The sequence below is a fragment of the Mytilus californianus genome, unplaced genomic scaffold (assembly GCF_021869535.1).
Source record: "Mytilus californianus isolate M0D057914Y unplaced genomic scaffold, xbMytCali1.0.p SCAF_19, whole genome shotgun sequence".
Classification (NCBI taxonomy): domain Eukaryota; kingdom Metazoa; phylum Mollusca; class Bivalvia; order Mytilida; family Mytilidae; genus Mytilus; species Mytilus californianus.
The window spans coordinates 8,629,420-8,646,111 of NW_026262667.1; the positions used below are offsets into that span (position 1 = coordinate 8,629,420).

General features: G+C 32.3%; 1 protein-coding gene across 1 annotated transcript; it reads right to left on the bottom strand.

Annotated features, from left to right (window-relative positions):
• Positions 1-26: 26 nt before the first annotated feature.
• Positions 27-16,644, bottom strand: LOC127727209 (uncharacterized). The gene is made up of 7 exons (XM_052234682.1): positions 16,566-16,644; positions 14,216-14,272; positions 12,476-12,628; positions 11,008-12,044; positions 8,796-8,948; positions 6,380-6,503; positions 27-5,158 (listed from the first exon to the last, which is right to left on the bottom strand). The coding sequence occupies exons 2-7, from the start codon at positions 14,241-14,243 to the stop codon at positions 3,129-3,131; spliced, it is 3,525 nt and encodes a 1,174-aa protein (XP_052090642.1). The 5' UTR covers positions 14,244-14,272; positions 16,566-16,644; the 3' UTR covers positions 27-3,128.
• Positions 16,645-16,692: the final 48 nt, after the last annotated feature.

The window sequence follows — 16,692 nt, forward strand, 5'->3', positions numbered from 1 at the left end:
TATTATGCCTATTGCCCTTACATTTCTTTTTAATATAAACTTACAAGATGAATTACAAATCTCACAACTGGACTACAGATATCATAAGATGTGACCCTTTTAAAATCCTTTGAATAAGGACCTGGCTGTTAATGTTTCCTAAAACAATGTTTGAATGTATTAAAGCACCCACGCCCCACGTATATATCATACAAAGCAGCCATGTATAACCGTCACCAAATAGTACTGAAAAATCTTTACCAAACTTTCCATCATTTTTTTATATGACGAGAAGAACATTTAAACTATGGCAAGTATACAAATAAATCAAGTAGTAACATTTACATACTTACCCATACAGAATTTGAGGAATTTATGTTCAAGAGCTATATAAATGTACATGGTGGAATATGGCAGTTGAAAATACATGCATAAATCCTGTAAACCTTTGTAAAATAAACCTAAAATAAACTGTCACCTATACAAAATAAAATTTTGCATCAAAATTGTGAAAATAGATTTTGAAATGAAAGAATTGCCATTTTAAATGTTGTTCCATAAACTCTAAAATGGTTAAGAGTCTGGATATATAAATGCCAAAACGAAATCAAGTAAAATCAAATTTATAGATTTATACTAAAAGAAAGGAGACCTGATGTAATGTCAATGAGATAGCAACCTAACAACAAAAATAACCAAAAGATATCTAGATGACAACATACAGTCTCTTACAACAGACAGGTGTCTATACAATATGTTAACCTTTAATAAGTCCCAAGTCTATAAAAGTTGTGTCTTTACAAAATGTTAACCTTTAATTAGTCCGAAGTCTATAAAAGTTGTGAAACAATCAAAAGATATACCATTAAATAATATATAATGCAGTTTTCTTTAACAATTTGTTTTCTATATTAATTCATTTATTTGTTACTGGTAAGATTTTCACCAGACAATGTACAAACGTCTTACAAAATTGTATTATTTTATCACTGGTCATTTTCCCCTTAAAATCTTTACTAGAGGGTTAACTTCTATTTCAATACACAAAATTTACAAGAATTAATACTAATTTACTAGACTTAAACAGACATTTTCAAGTGTCACATTCTTTTATTATTAACAAAAATCAAGTCAATAGAACTTTTTTGAAACCTGGAATTTTTAAGTGTATTTATATGAATTACCACATGGCTCTACTGCTGGATCAAAAAGTTAAACTGAAAAATCATATTTCTGTTTCTAATAAATTCTGAGTCTTTTACATTTGGTAAATAACACAAAAATGTTTTAGGAATGTATTACACCTGAAGCCCTATTTACCTTTAATAAACTGTTGACACAGATATTTGTCTCTCTTATACTTAACTTTGATAGTAAAATGTAAATATTCAAATTAATTTGCAATACTAAAAAGAAAACTATGTAAAACATTCAGAGTCAATGAACTGTGACTGAAGGTTCAAGGCAAAATAATCTCCATGGAAATGAGATGTGACCTGTACAGCTGCATACCAAGCATCCTTGACTAATTATAAGTGTTTCCTCTTAAACTGACCTAATCCCTAACTAATACATTGTCAATGACACATGCTCAAATAAAAAAAAAATGAAATTTTCAGAACAAAATTAAATTTAAACAAAATTCAGCAGTAGTAAGTTGAAACTTTTCTGATTCAAAAAGATAATGTTTATGTAATGCACATGTATTTTCATTGATTTACTGTAAAATAAACACATAAATGATGAGTTGCAATTTGTACATAGCCTTAGAGTATATACTGTTTGACACAAGTGTATAAAAAAGAGGAATATTTGTCTGAAATTAAGGACTGATTTTATAATGTTATGAAATTATATATGATGGATGATTATCCCTTTATGGCACAAATATTTAACTGTTAATATGATTACTGTACATAACACTGTCATGTGATATAAAACAATGGACTGGTATTAAGGCCAACCATCTAATCTAGCTACATGTAGCTAATACCATCTTGGAATATCCATCAAGCCTTTGAAATGACAATAAAAAATTTGATTTGAATGTAGACTTTACAATGTAAATGATGATTTGTTTTAGAATACATGTGAACTGTTTGTGAAGAAACAGTCCTATATCAACCACAACCTTGCAGCTGAGTAAGCGCACAGGGATACAGTCCAATATCAACCTCACCATGCAGCTGAGTGAGCTCACAGGGATACAGTCAGACAACAACCACAACCATGCAGCTGAATGAGCTCACAGGGATAAATAATTATTAGAATTACTTATATATGACATATATTATACCTTACACCAAATACCATACATGTGTTTACCAATTTTCTTACAATGGAGATAATTTGACTTTATCCATAGCTACAAAAAACACCAATTCATTGTATCAAGTCGATATTTCTCAAGTCATTTAACTAACATCAGGAGACTCCACCTTTACAACACTGAGATTAACCCAAGTTTGAACTTAAGAAATTTTGGTTTCAAAAAGTGATATATTTTAAAATAGCTCCTGATAAAAATTAAAAATAGCAATGAAAACTTGCAAGGAAGTTGGTAACTCATGTATGATTTTAGTTAAAATATCTAATATTAATAAAATGAATAAATAATAATCATTTAACAGTAATACCCCATGAACTCTAGGAAAATATTCTTATTCAACATTGATAATGTCGTGACTTTTGTACGTAAAAAAATAAAGGATTATTTTCTGTAGTTAACATGTTTTAAAGTGAAAATTTATTTTAAAAAATTCCTCCAACAAAACAGGTGGTTTTAAGGCACTAACAATTTTAGAAACAAAAAGCTTACTAAAATCGTTTTAAAATATTATAAAATGGAAACTGATGGCCTCATGATGTATTTATCTGTTAAAACATCTGAATACAAACAGAATTTTAGTATAAAAGTTATATTTCATTGACTGACAGTTTCAGAGGAAAAAGAAAATTTCAGTAAAACAATCATGATAATCATAAGTGAAACTGCAAAAGTAAACGACTCTCTCTGATAACTTAAAATATAGGCAAACAAAACATAAACATAAAATTCTCCAACATTATGGAAAATCATAACCTTTAAATCAAGACATTTGAATCTATTACATTATGAATCCTAGACATATATTCATACTGATAATTATTTATGTCTGTGGTTGATAAGTATGTTGTTGTTGCTGTTGTTGCTGTTGCTGTTGAATAATCTGTTGTGACACAGGTATCTGTATACGTTTTTGCATTTCATTTTGATGGCTCATATTAAGTGGAGCATTGCCTGCATAAGCTGACGACTGGATAGGAACCATAGTAGGGGGTCCACCTTCTATCTGAGCTATTACACCACCTTGTGCAGTGGTCGGTAGATTCTCTAAAAATCTTAAAGTCTCCATGTATCCTAATAATGTGGAAAATGTCTGAGACTGTTGTCTATTATCATTTGTCTGCACAACAGTTGGTCGATTGGTCTGGTCACGGTTCACTTGGTATTCAGCTGGTATGACACCATTTGTTCTAATCATATCTAAATTAACATCTTTGTTTATAATTTGTTGTTGGGCAGGTTGCTGTTGGTTTGCCAGGTACATTGTGCCGTGTGTTTGCACCTGATGTTGTCGATACTCATTAGTTTGAGCATTTGGATCCATACCTTGCTGTTGATGACGTATGGCACCCCCACTAACATCTATGTATCTTTGATCCGTTAACTGCATCTGCGATCCAATTGAAGTAACCTGCATACTTTGCATTTGAGCAGGTATATGTTGTTGCTGATGTATATTCTGCATATTTGACATATTAATCACAGACTGAGCATTATTTTCATACAATTGAATAGGAACGGCTAATTCACGGCCGTCAGCTGTTTGCATGGTATGATAAATGCTGTTAATGTTTGGTTGTGATGTGACCAGCACTGTTGGATCTTCCCTCGGAATATTAAGAGCTTGAAACACTGCAGCACTAACTTTTTCATACTCCTTCAATTTTTCTTTCCTTTCTCCTCTAGGTGCTCTAGGAGGTTTGTTAGCATTGTCACCACTATGAGAGGATCTCAAATGACGAGTCAGGTGATCCTTGCGTCCAAATCTTTGTGGACAGTATTGACATAAGAAGTCTTTTTTCTTTGTATGAGTAATCATGTGTCTTCTCACATCTTTCCTTGTATAAAACTTCTTTCCACATTCAGGGCAAGCATGTATTTTTTCTGTACAGTTTTTCACTGAACGGGCACCACTGTGTACTTTCAAATGATACAATAATTCTTCCCTAGTCTCATGCTGCTTGTGACAAATTCCACACTCTGTCGACCTTCCTGCATCGGCATCGTGAAATGCCTTGTGAGTTCTGTAGGAAAAGTTGTAAGAATATTCCTTTCCACACTCTTCACACACCCATCTTTTCTTATTTGGATCATGAGTAATCATGTGATTTTTCAGGTGATCTTTACGATTGAATGACTTGTCACAATAAGGACACTTGTGATGACGGGGACAGGTATGAATCAAACGATGTCTTTCTAATTTAAATTTGGACATAAATCCTTTAGAACATTCAGCTACTTCACAAATAAACGGTTTGACTCCAGTATGGTCAGATACATGTATTACAAACAATGCTTCTTTTGTAAATGTTTCTGTGCAATGGGGACATTGCATTGGTTCACGTCTAGATGCCCTAGGTCCACGAGGAATCCTTCCCTTTTTACGACCACGTCTACGTGGCATAGGTTCAGGATAATCTTCGTCTGCTCCCAATATTTCATCTAACATTTCTGTAGTTGTCTTCTCCTCATCTTCCTCATCGTCCATGACTTGTTCCATGTACGCTTTATCTTCTGGTTCCCCATCTAGAACCTGATCATCAGGTGTCTCCTCAACTTGTAGGGGTGGAGGAATATCCAAGGCTGGTCTTTTATTTTTGGGAGGTCTCCCTCTCCTTCTTGGTGGAAGAGTCTGTGAAGGATCGACAACCTTAGCTTTTAACATTCTAGACTTCTCCAGTCTAGCTCTCCAAGTTTTGGATGGTTTGATATACTTTCTTGGCCTTCCTTTCCTGGGTCTGCCCCTTAATCTACGACTGTCAGGTGGAAGTCCTGGACACAGGTGGGCTTCTAGATCAGCAAAAGCACTGAAACCATCATAGCAAACTGAGCACACCCACTTCGCAGCCACACCTATAATACAAAATTTTATTCTCTTAACAAAGATAACAAATTTTACAACAATACTTATATCTTATACATTTTAAATTACTGGTAGTATACTTGTGATTAACTTAACTGTGGTCTATATCTACAATGTAAATGGAACAAGGAGAGCTTTCCATATATGCAACAATTGGAGTTCATCCATTTTAAAGTATGTCTCTCGAGGTTTAATCTTCATTCTTATTCAAATTCATGTACATGTAAAATTTTGACAAACGCAGTCTTTAAATGATAAAGTTAAGATATACCAGTTAAATGAATTAAAGACCAAAACTTTAAGACATGATTCATATAGTGGAATAACAATAATCAGAGTCTTATCTACGAAGTTCACATGATAATATTGCCAAGTGTTTTTTTTTAATTTACTAAGGAAGTATAAATATTCATGATTTTTTTCTGTGGGTCTTTTAATTTTGTTCGCATATAACTATATATCCAAGTTAGGTTGCAATGCCAAATTTAGTCTTTGATTTAACATCTGGCAACCACTTTTCTACACAAATGTAAGTCTATTTCCAGTCACTTTTTGTCATTGACCTTTGATGTGGTGACCTCAAAATCAATAGGAAATTTCATCTCATTATATGTGACCACATGTCCAAGTAAACTTAAAATCCCATCTGTAGAAATTGATTTTGCACCCAGAAACCACTTGTCATTTCAGTCTTATTTTTTAGTTACTATGACATTGACATTGAAAAGTGTCCACAAAATCAATATGTATCTTCCACTCATTATATGTGACCATATATCCAAGTAAGACTGCAATCCCATTTGTAGTATTTGATTAATGGTTGTAATCTGATATAAAGTATTGGATTTAGGGTCCTGAAACAAAATCAACTGGCAAACTGATGAACAGTAATTCTCTATGGTTGTCATTTGTTGCTGTAAATCATATTTGTTTTGTACATAAAGCAGACTGTTTTCTCGTTTGAATTGTTTTACATTGGTCATTTCGGGGCCTTTTATAGCGGACTATGCCGTATAGGTTTTGTACATTCTTGAAGGCTCTATGGTGACCAAAAGTTGTTAACTTCTGTGTCATTTGGTCTCTGGTGGAGAGTTGTCTCATTGGCAATCATACCACATCTTCTTATTTTCATATAGACTTAAGGACTGGTGGACGGATCAAAAACTATATACCCAGCACTACTAACTACGAAGAGATTACTATTGACTCACCTGTTGCTTCTTGATCAGGTGTCTCTGTAATGATAGGTTCTGGATCAGGCAGAAGTGGTTTGTCCATCATCTCAGCATACTCAGCAGAATACCAAACTTTTATCTCAGTGTTAGAAGGAATTGGCTGTGTCAAAGAAGAATTAAATATTCATTACTTAAAATACTGAAATGTAATTTCACCTATCTTTTCTATCCAAGAGAAATATTCCCAAAGGTTCAACTATAAATCTTATTACTTGTGTCCTGGAACATCATAACATATAGTTTTTTTTTAAATTTCAATTTGTTAAACACCTGTGTATGGAAAAGACACTTGAATAAAATGAATTTTAAATCTGTGAATGGCCATAGTTCTGTTTAAATTGTTAAATATAGATTCTAGCACTGCACAGGGTTTCTGCTGGCAGTCGCCATTTTTGCATTTTTCAGAAAAAATTAAATTGTGGCAATTAAAAATCATGATTGGCGAAATAATTTCATGAAAGAAATATAATGTTCGACTTCGTCCATCTTCTTAATTTTGTTTCAGGTTTCTCTGACTTTTTCCCTAATCAGACAATTCTCAGATTTCACCTCGAACTTGAATCGATTTTGTCAGAAAATCAATAATCAGCTGATTGCATTTGATAGCAATCAGAAACAATGGCCTTGTTAATAAAGGTGTTAATTTTATTGTTTAATGAAAATGTGTGATATATTGGCGTCACATGTCACCTGAAGGAGTGTTTTTACAACTTTGATAACAATGACCATTTTGAGGTGGGTACTTCACCATTGTTTTAGCGGCGCACCTGTTTTACATCTCAACTTTTACTTTTTACGATGGTTCGGAAGTGAAAATAACTGTTTTAAAGAAAGTGTTCAAAAGTAACACAAATCTCTAATTTTATTTGTTGTCCTTTAACTAGACAGGAAGTACCCAATAAACTGATTGAAGATAAATCTCGAAGTCAAATTTTACAGTATCTTTTTTAAGTTCAAGAAAATTTTGTCCTGATTGAGTGTTCATTTATTACAATGTGGGATATATAAAAGATTTGTAGAATTACAATAAATGAGACAACTGTACAATGCTGCAATCTGCATTTTTGGTTAGAAATAAGGAAAACAATTTCGAATTAAAAAAATACTGTGTTTGTCAATGTGAGTTGGCGAAAAAAATATTGTTTTGGCGAAAGAGCTGGTGAAAAAAGAAATTGACCCAGGGGAAACCCTGCTCTGCATCAATATGGGAGAGTTGCTGGAGTTTTTTGGTGTGCACAAAGTTTTTACACAGAGTTTGGAGCAAGGATCCGGAATTTTTTTCACACAATTTCGGTCATTTTGAGATGACTTATAAGTTGGTGCCCTTTTTCAAATTGTCGATATCACATTAGAATCATAGCATCAATGAACTTATATGACTGTTTCATCGCATTTACTTCGTGAATTTTCTTACCATTTTTCTAAACACGTTCAAGAACAGTTTAGGGAAGGCAACAGTTTAAAATTGAAATGATTTTAATGACTCAAAATAGTTAATTTCTCAGACATTGCTAACGTTTCTTTCGATTTTGAAGACGAAATTAAAACCGGAAGTTTTGCGACAATACTCAAGTATGAGTAATTCGGGATTCATTTCCGGGATTCGTTTTGTTTATCAAATTGACAGGAAATCACCAGCTTTTTAATTTTATGACCTTTGAAAGTGTTTGTATACAACAGAATGATAAAAGTTGCACTCGATTATTTAGCATGAACTTATTTTGCATTTTACTATTAAGTGTCAAATCTGCTGAAGACAATTTCACACATGCGTATTTCATAGTAAATAAAGCACATGTGTTACTTGTGAAAAATTACTTTTTTCTCCGTAAATTAAATTAAGGTTCAATTGTAAATCAGAATTATTGATTGTCTTTGCTGAAAAGTAATTAAGTAATGAATACTTAAAGGAATTTTAATTTCTTTATGATATTAGTTCAGAGCTTGTGATCAATGTCAGGTGTGAATTAAAAACACAGGTAAAAAGTGATTAGCGATCATTAGCCAATATTTCCCGGAGGCATTTATATAGTTATTAGGAGGGCCCTCAGGATTATCGAACTATACTAGAGTGGCAGTTTTATTACAGGAAAGGGATTATAAAACAAAAACAAGTGCAAAATGGAGATTAAGAAACCCGATCTCAATGAAATGACCGAAATTATTTCTGTAAAAAAATTAAATTTGTCCTAAATTCCAATTTTTCGATTCGGACAAATAGCTTTCAGTTCAGGTCATGACTGGCAAATATGACCGTTTCCGGACCTTTGGTTTGGAGTATGAGAATCAGAACTCTCCGTGTGTAGTGTAAGCTCACAAGGTCCATCAGGGCCAGGTGAACTAAAAAATATTTCAGTATATGATTTCAGTAACAAATATTGCATGTACCAACCTTTATAGATACAAAGAAAATATGCTGGTCTTGTTGATAGACAACAACATTTTGTTCGGCTGTATTTCTGGCCGGTCTAACAAACATCATCCAGTTACATTTATCTTCATCAGAGATATCAATATTATCAACATAGTCGTCATCCTTAAATATCTGCAAGGAAAAAGAGATACCAATATTATCAACATAGTCGTCATCCTTAAAAATATCTGTAAGGAAAAAGAGATATCAATATTATCAACATAGTTGTCATCCTTAAAAATATCTGTAAGGAAAAAGAGATATCAATATTATCAACATAGTCATCATCCTTAAATATCTGCAATTCAAAGATATCAATATTATCAACATAGTAATCTCCCTTAAATATCTGCAATTAAAAAAATAAACTGTTAACACAGAGATATGTCTCGCCTTTTTGTAATTTTGATAATGCAAATGTTGAAATTAAAATAGCAATACTTTAACATGTACATTGTAAGTTATCCAAATATTCAAAGTCAATGAACCTTGACTGAAGGTACATGGCTAAACAATCTCCATGAAAATGAGATGTGCCAATGCTAATAAAACTGCATACCAAATACCATTGACTTATCATAAGTCATTCCCTTTAAACAAACCTAAACACAAACATTAACTTATAAGCTATGTCATTGTATGTAAAAGTTTCAAAGTCAATGAACCATGATGAGGGGGTGGGGCTATATAATCTCCATGGAAACGAGAATTGCAAATGCCAATAAATTTGCATACTAAATATCATTGACTTTTAACATTAGCGGTTCATCTTAAACTGATCTAATCACAAACTTATACATAAACTAAGCAAAAGTTTCAAAGTCAATAGACCATGACTGAGGGGCGGGCCTAATATTCTCCATGGAAATGAGATGTGCTAATTATTATACAACTGCATACCAATTAACATTGGCCTACCACTAATGGCTCCCCTTGAACTGACCTAATCACAAACTAATACATGTAAACTAAGCAAACCTTTCAAAGTCATTAGTCCATGACTGAGGGGGTGGGGCCAAATAATCTCCATGGATATGAGATGTGCCAATGCTAATACAACTGAATACCTAATATCATTGACCAACCACTAATGGTTCACCATAAACTAGACCTAATCACAAACTAATACATTGTTGACGCTGCCGCCAGAAACAGCATACCTATGTCTCGCTTTTTGACTCCGTCAAGGAGAGACAAAAATGGTTTTAATTTAAACTGTGAAATTGAATTGATATCAACAGCATTTACAAAACCTTTATCCTTATAAAATACCTGCATGAAATAAATTATACTTGTTAATGAAATTAACACTTTATAAAACATGTGCATCTGAATCAGGAACGCTCAAACTCGAACATTTGAAAGCCAAAGATATGAAAATATGCTGCAACCATGAGCTATATGACCAAAAAGAATTCATGTGTTTGGATGGTGAAACTTGTTGTTTCAAACAAACCATCACTACAATTTAGGCTGTAATTGATCATGAGTGATTGTCGTTTGCTGCTGTTTAACATATTATTTTTTTTGTTTATTGTTTTGTACATAAATCAGGCTGTTAGTTTTCTTGTTTGAAATATTTTACATAAATTTGTCATTTCGAGCCTTTTATACATGTAGTGTGTGTGGTATGGGTTTTGCTCATTCTTGAAGGCTGTATGGTGACCTATAGTTGCTTACTTCTACACCATTTGGTCTCTGGTGGAGAGTTGTCTCATTGGCAATCATACAACATCATCTTATTTTAAATGCAATCCTGAACCAAGTCACCTCTGAGTTTAATGTTATAAATGTTTGTTGTTTGTTGCTATTTACCTTTGCTACTCATTGACTATGAAGAACATATTACTGATGATGAAAAACAATTCATTTATATTGGACATATTTTAAGGCATGGCCATCTTAAAAGATCAAAAGATTGAAGTTTTGTGTCATGATTTTGAAATATTTTAAACTATTGCAATCATTTACCGTATATACATGTATTGTAGTTATTTTTTTTATCTTTTAAGTCTGTTATAACAATATTATATGGTTGTGTACATAAATTTGTAGAAGCAAACACAATTTCAATATAAAACTAAAAACAAAAGAGAATGTAAGCACCATTGTTTCAACAACTTGAACCCAGTTGACAAAATGAATATGCATAAATATTAATGTACACAAAATGTAAGTTTTAAAAGCAAACCTTAATCTCGTAGGTATAATCTAGTTCTTTTTCTTCTGTTTCCTTTTCCTTTCCCCCTGTCTGTTCTGTAACTTCTGTGGCATGAGGTTCATCAGTGGTGTTTTGCGGCCGCTGGTCTGATTCACTGGTAAGTTCTGTAGGCAAAGGTTCAGTTGAGGCAAGAACAGCATTTTGCTGTAATGACTCAGTAGTATTATGCTGCATGTGTTCAGTTGAAGGCAAAGTAGTATTTTCCAGTGAAGAAAGAGACATACTACTTGGTGGTAAGGGTTGTTGATCAGAAGTCATGTTCTGAAGTTCCTGTGTGGCTACAGCTATTTGATGCTCTAAAAGCTGTGTTTCTGTTAATCCTTCACTAACATAACTATCTGCTGGTGTTATACCAGCCTCAATTGAAGCTTGCAGAGTTAGGTCTTGTGACAATTGTGGTTGTTCAAACTGACTGACAGCTGTATCCCCAGACAATGTTGTCACTATATCTAATGCCTGCTGTGGAGTATAGCCACCAGATAAATGTTGTAGCCCTGCATCACCGTAAGGACCAGCATGTAAACAGTTCTGGATGTTCATTATCTGTGTAGCCTTGTCAATGTTCGGGTGTTGTAATGTAAAAGTATTGTTGTTCTGTTGTGTATATTGCTGAGATACTAACTGTTGTTGCATATTAGCAGTATCAAACCCATCAATGTTCTGTAACAGTAAATGTCCTTCGTCATTGTGTGGGATCATTTCAGAACTGTTAATATGTTGTTGTTGTTGCTGGGTTTCAATGCTTAATTGTCTTTGAATGTCAGCTTCTTGTTGCTGAGAATTTTGAGGAATATTTTGTGAAATTTGGTTAGTTATTTCAGGCTCAATAAGTTGAACACTAGGTGTTCTTTCCTCAGTGGTTTCCTTAGAAATTGGTGATTTTTCATCTCTACTAACATCTGTTGTGTCTTTCTTTGGAGTATATTTTTCTGTTGATTTAACTTGTCCATATAGAGGTCCAAACTGTGATCTGCATTGTATTATTCTTTTAGCAAAGATACCATAAGCTGAAAAACAAAAGTATTGAAATGCAAAATAAATCAAAACTAATGTTCAGAGTGTTGATCAATATGTATCAATGCAGTCAGATCTATGTATGAACTGGTCTATTTACCAGATATTCTCTGTATTTGTAACACAAACCACAAACAATTTACAGAACTAATTATCAAACAGTGACCTGTAGTTGCTAGCATCTACATTGTTTGGTCTCTGGTAGACAGATCTTGTCTCACTGGCAATCCTACCACAACATTTATATAATTAATTTTTATAAAGATGACAAATGTATTTATTTCCAGTTGGTTCCTAGTTACTGCACACCTACAGTGAAATCATTCAATATTAGACAAAATCTTAACTTAATATTGTTAATAATTTAACAGTTAACATACTTTTTGGTGTATCTTTTCATACACAATTACAATGATATACTCACATGTTTTACCATCATCTGTCTTCACCTGCTTAATTACAAGACCAGCTGGGCATGTTAGTCGTGCTCTTGAGGGTATTGCATTATCAAAAACTTGTGTAAAACCACCATGTTTCTTGCATATTCCTGGTACACTCTTGCCACAGTCATGGCACCCTATTCAAAAAGGAAATTAGTATAAAAACCTTCTCTTTACCTTGTCTCATTGTTACTGCATTAATCCTTAAACATGGAACTTTAAAAGGATAGAGAAGTTTAGTCAGATTAATCATATACTAACATTCAAGACTAAAACAGTTCTTAAACTATAGATGATACATTGTTTTAATGTTTGGTAACCATACTTATTTTTTAATTACGAAAAATTTAAACAATTTTTTTGTCATGCTGTACATAGAATAGCTGAATAAACATGATAAAGGTATCAGTAGATTAAACAATACCCAGTTTCTTACAATTAATTTTTTTTAAATAAAATGTATATGGATTGTTTTTTTATATGTGATGATTTTATGTTTCAGGTCACATTATAGCAATACATTGCTTACAATTACAATTTTCATTGTTCCTCTCATTTCTAAATCATTTTGCTGAAATTTGCCTGTTGCATTCCATTCAAGGTCTAAAGCATACATAATACAGTCAAGGCATTCAAAAGATTTTGAGGCATGTATTTAAAGTAATAACCTACTTATGGGAAGATTGTATCATGATAAAATAAAAGTGACGCTACCCAAATTTGAACTTGATCTGAGTTTTGTGGTAATAAGCATTGTGTGTAAGTCTCATAACATTAGGTTGAGGCTAACTTAAGTAGAGAACAGAAACTAAAAATTCAGCAATTTTTCTATTTGTAAACACACATAACTCTAGAACGGTTGTGTATAAGTTTTATAACATTTGGTTGAGACAAACTAAAGTAAGGGAACGGAAACAAAAAAATTCAGCAATTTTTATGTTTATAAAGAGACATAACTCAAGAATGGTAAAAGTGTTGCCACCAAATGTCGTACTTAATCTGTATTATGTAGTAATAAGCATTGTGTATAAGTTTCATAACATTTGGTTGAGGCAAACTAAAGTTAGAAAAAGGAAACAAAAATTTTGTACTTGATCTTAGTTTTGTGGTAATGAATATTGTGTATAGGTTTCATAATGTTTGGTTGGGGCAAACTTAAGTTACAGAATGGAAACTAAAAATTTGGCAAACTTTCATTTTATAAAGGGGCATAACTCAATAATGGTTAAAGTGACACTACCCAAATTCAACGTGATCTGTGTTTTATCAGTGGAAGTCAAAATTAAACATTGCATTGTATAAAGCATTGATTGTAGTTGATTCAACTATAATCATGGACAAAGGAAGATAAATCCAATTTTAAAAATTACTTGATATTTAGAAGAAAATAAAAATTTTGCAATTTTTCCATTTCTAAAGGGGCATAACTCTAGAACGGTTAAAGTGACGCCACCAAAATTCAAACTTGATCTGTGTTTTGTGGTAATAAGCATTGTGTATAAGTTTCACAACATTTGGTTGAGGCAAACTAAAATAAGAGAACGGAAACAAAAAATTCAGCAATTTTTCCATTTGAAAAGGGGCATAACTCTAGAACGGTAAAAGTGACGCTACGGCGGGGGCATAAAAATATATGGTAAATTTGTGGTTAGGCTGTTTTAAATATATCCTACTTTCTCCCTATACAGATACATGTGGTGCTCCAGATTTTATTTTTTACTTACACAACTCGTCTTGCTTGTGGGATGACATGACTGCTTAGCCAATCCTACTGGTACACACTAAAATGCAAAAACAACATGACATGTACATAACGAAAGCCAGCACAATGTGCTTGTTTATATACATGTGTATGCATGTACAACTACAATGTGATATATATTTAACTATCAAACTAATTAAAATGATTTTTATGTACTGTAAGCAGTAAAACTGATCACGTTATTGTCAATTTAAATAAATAAAGCAATAAAATTCACTTCTGCAACTACATTTGTACTGCATGTTTATTCTTACTTCTCTTGATATGATCAATGATTATCAACAATTGAATGCTAATTCTCCAGATAACACCATACATTTTGTATGTATAAAACAGTAAAATTTTCTTAATGACATATCTAAACTTAACCAAGGAGCTTGTATGTTCATGCAGCATTTTTGCATAAAACTGCTAGAACATGCAGAATGCAATACGATTATTTCTGGCAAAGGAGCAAAAAATTGAATATTTTACTCATTCAAGGGCAACAACTCTTATAAAGAGTTGAATGACCATTTTTGCCATTTTGATTTCGATTTGATTATTTTTGCTCTATTAGTTTTCACTTTATCTTTTATCTAAGAATTATAAAACAAAAATCATTAAAACTTGGTAAAAATCGTATTTAAGGGCAATTACTCCTACTTATGGAATGGTCCATCAGTTTTTGTTAAAATAGGCAGTAGGTAGCTCTTGAGATTCTGAAAATTTCTGCCCTGTCATTGTTTTACTTTATCGATACATGTCTATATAAAGGTTTAAAAGATAGTAAACAATACTTGTTTTTTACCCTAATGTTCTTTTTTTACACTTTTTTGTCATATTGGTTAGCAGCACATGGTGCATTGGCCGTATCAAAATGAGATTGTTACTATTAAACTACCGAAATGAAAAACTGAATTTCCTTGACGTACTAGAATTAATTCTTTTTTTTAAGTCTATTAAGTAAAACCTTGCACAGACATAAAGCCTTTATTACAATGTGACTGTTTGTTAAATATCAAAACTGTTCATTTTCATCTGAATGCAATGTCAATATTAGAAATTCATCACAAAAACCAACAGATTGATTCTTGGTGTTTAATGCCACTTTAATCACATTTAGATATATCATGGCGGTCAGTTTTTATTGTAAAATAACAAACAATATATATTGGTCTCCATTTTCCAGGCAGCTGAACTTCTACTAGTTTTTATCCACAGAAATCAATTTAGTGTATACAAAAAATTAAGTTGATTTCATAAAATGCTCAAAATGAGATTTTTGTAGTTTTCAGTAAAAATTTGAGATAGAAAATACCAACAATCCTTTGATCTGTTACTTTGTCAATTGCAATTTTTAGTTAAGATACACATTTCTTCAGCTCACTTCAGCTAAGAAATACTTATCTTCAGAAGTCTACTCTATAAAATTTGAAAGTCTGAATCGATTGAATGAAAAATAGTGAATGAAAAATTTACGAGTGTTTTAACATAAATTCTTTTATTCTTTATATGATTTATCAGGTTTATATCATAGGAAAATTTATTTGGAATTTGTTTAAAGTGAAAAATTGACAAGCTGTGTTCAATAAATTGAAACAAAGTACTGTAAATTAATGAGTGTAAATACTAAAGTGTTTGTACATTTGTACATGATGTATGGCGGTTCAAATTCGTGAAAAATAAATTAAATATTCCCTACATGTATTCCAGTACCCCATTTCTACCCTCTTTAAATTTTTTAAAACCATTCAATTTTCATTTTCATAATTTTGAACAAATGCATACATGCATTATATATGCATTATAAATCCTAAAAGATTTTTTTTTCTTTTTGTAAATATGCTTTCTCTCTCATGGTCAGTGGCATTCATTGGTTGTATGTAATCTTGAGCAATCATTGAAACTTTTATTGGAAAGTTATCCATTTACATTTAATGTGTGTTCCCTTTAAATAATCATGATTATTAGGGGCCATAAGACCACACAGCATAATGATTCATATGTTCTAATGATCAATATGCTGACAAAGCTCAATTTCATGACAGAAAATTTCATAACAGCTGCAGACTGAAATATACAAAACACGACAAACGATAAACCAATGATTATGGTAAATAATTTGTTGTTTATTTAAAGTATTTTATTCATAATAATTTGGAAACCTTGAATCCACTCTCGAGCAACACAGTCGGTGGAGGTACCAGGGAGGGGTCAACCATTCAGAGGCATTTTCGGGTGTACGGATTATTTGTTTCATTATTATCAGTTTCTTCAAAGCTGTTAAGCTTCAAGGAACCAAAGTACAGACTTTTTAATATGATTCTTACCCTTATTAACCAAAGCTTTGACGTTCTATTTTAGTTTTGTAGACAAAGAAGGGTTTTGTCCCAATGATGGCCATTATCGCATTGCATTATGGGATCGCCAACACAAAATTACGTCAGTATTCCAAAA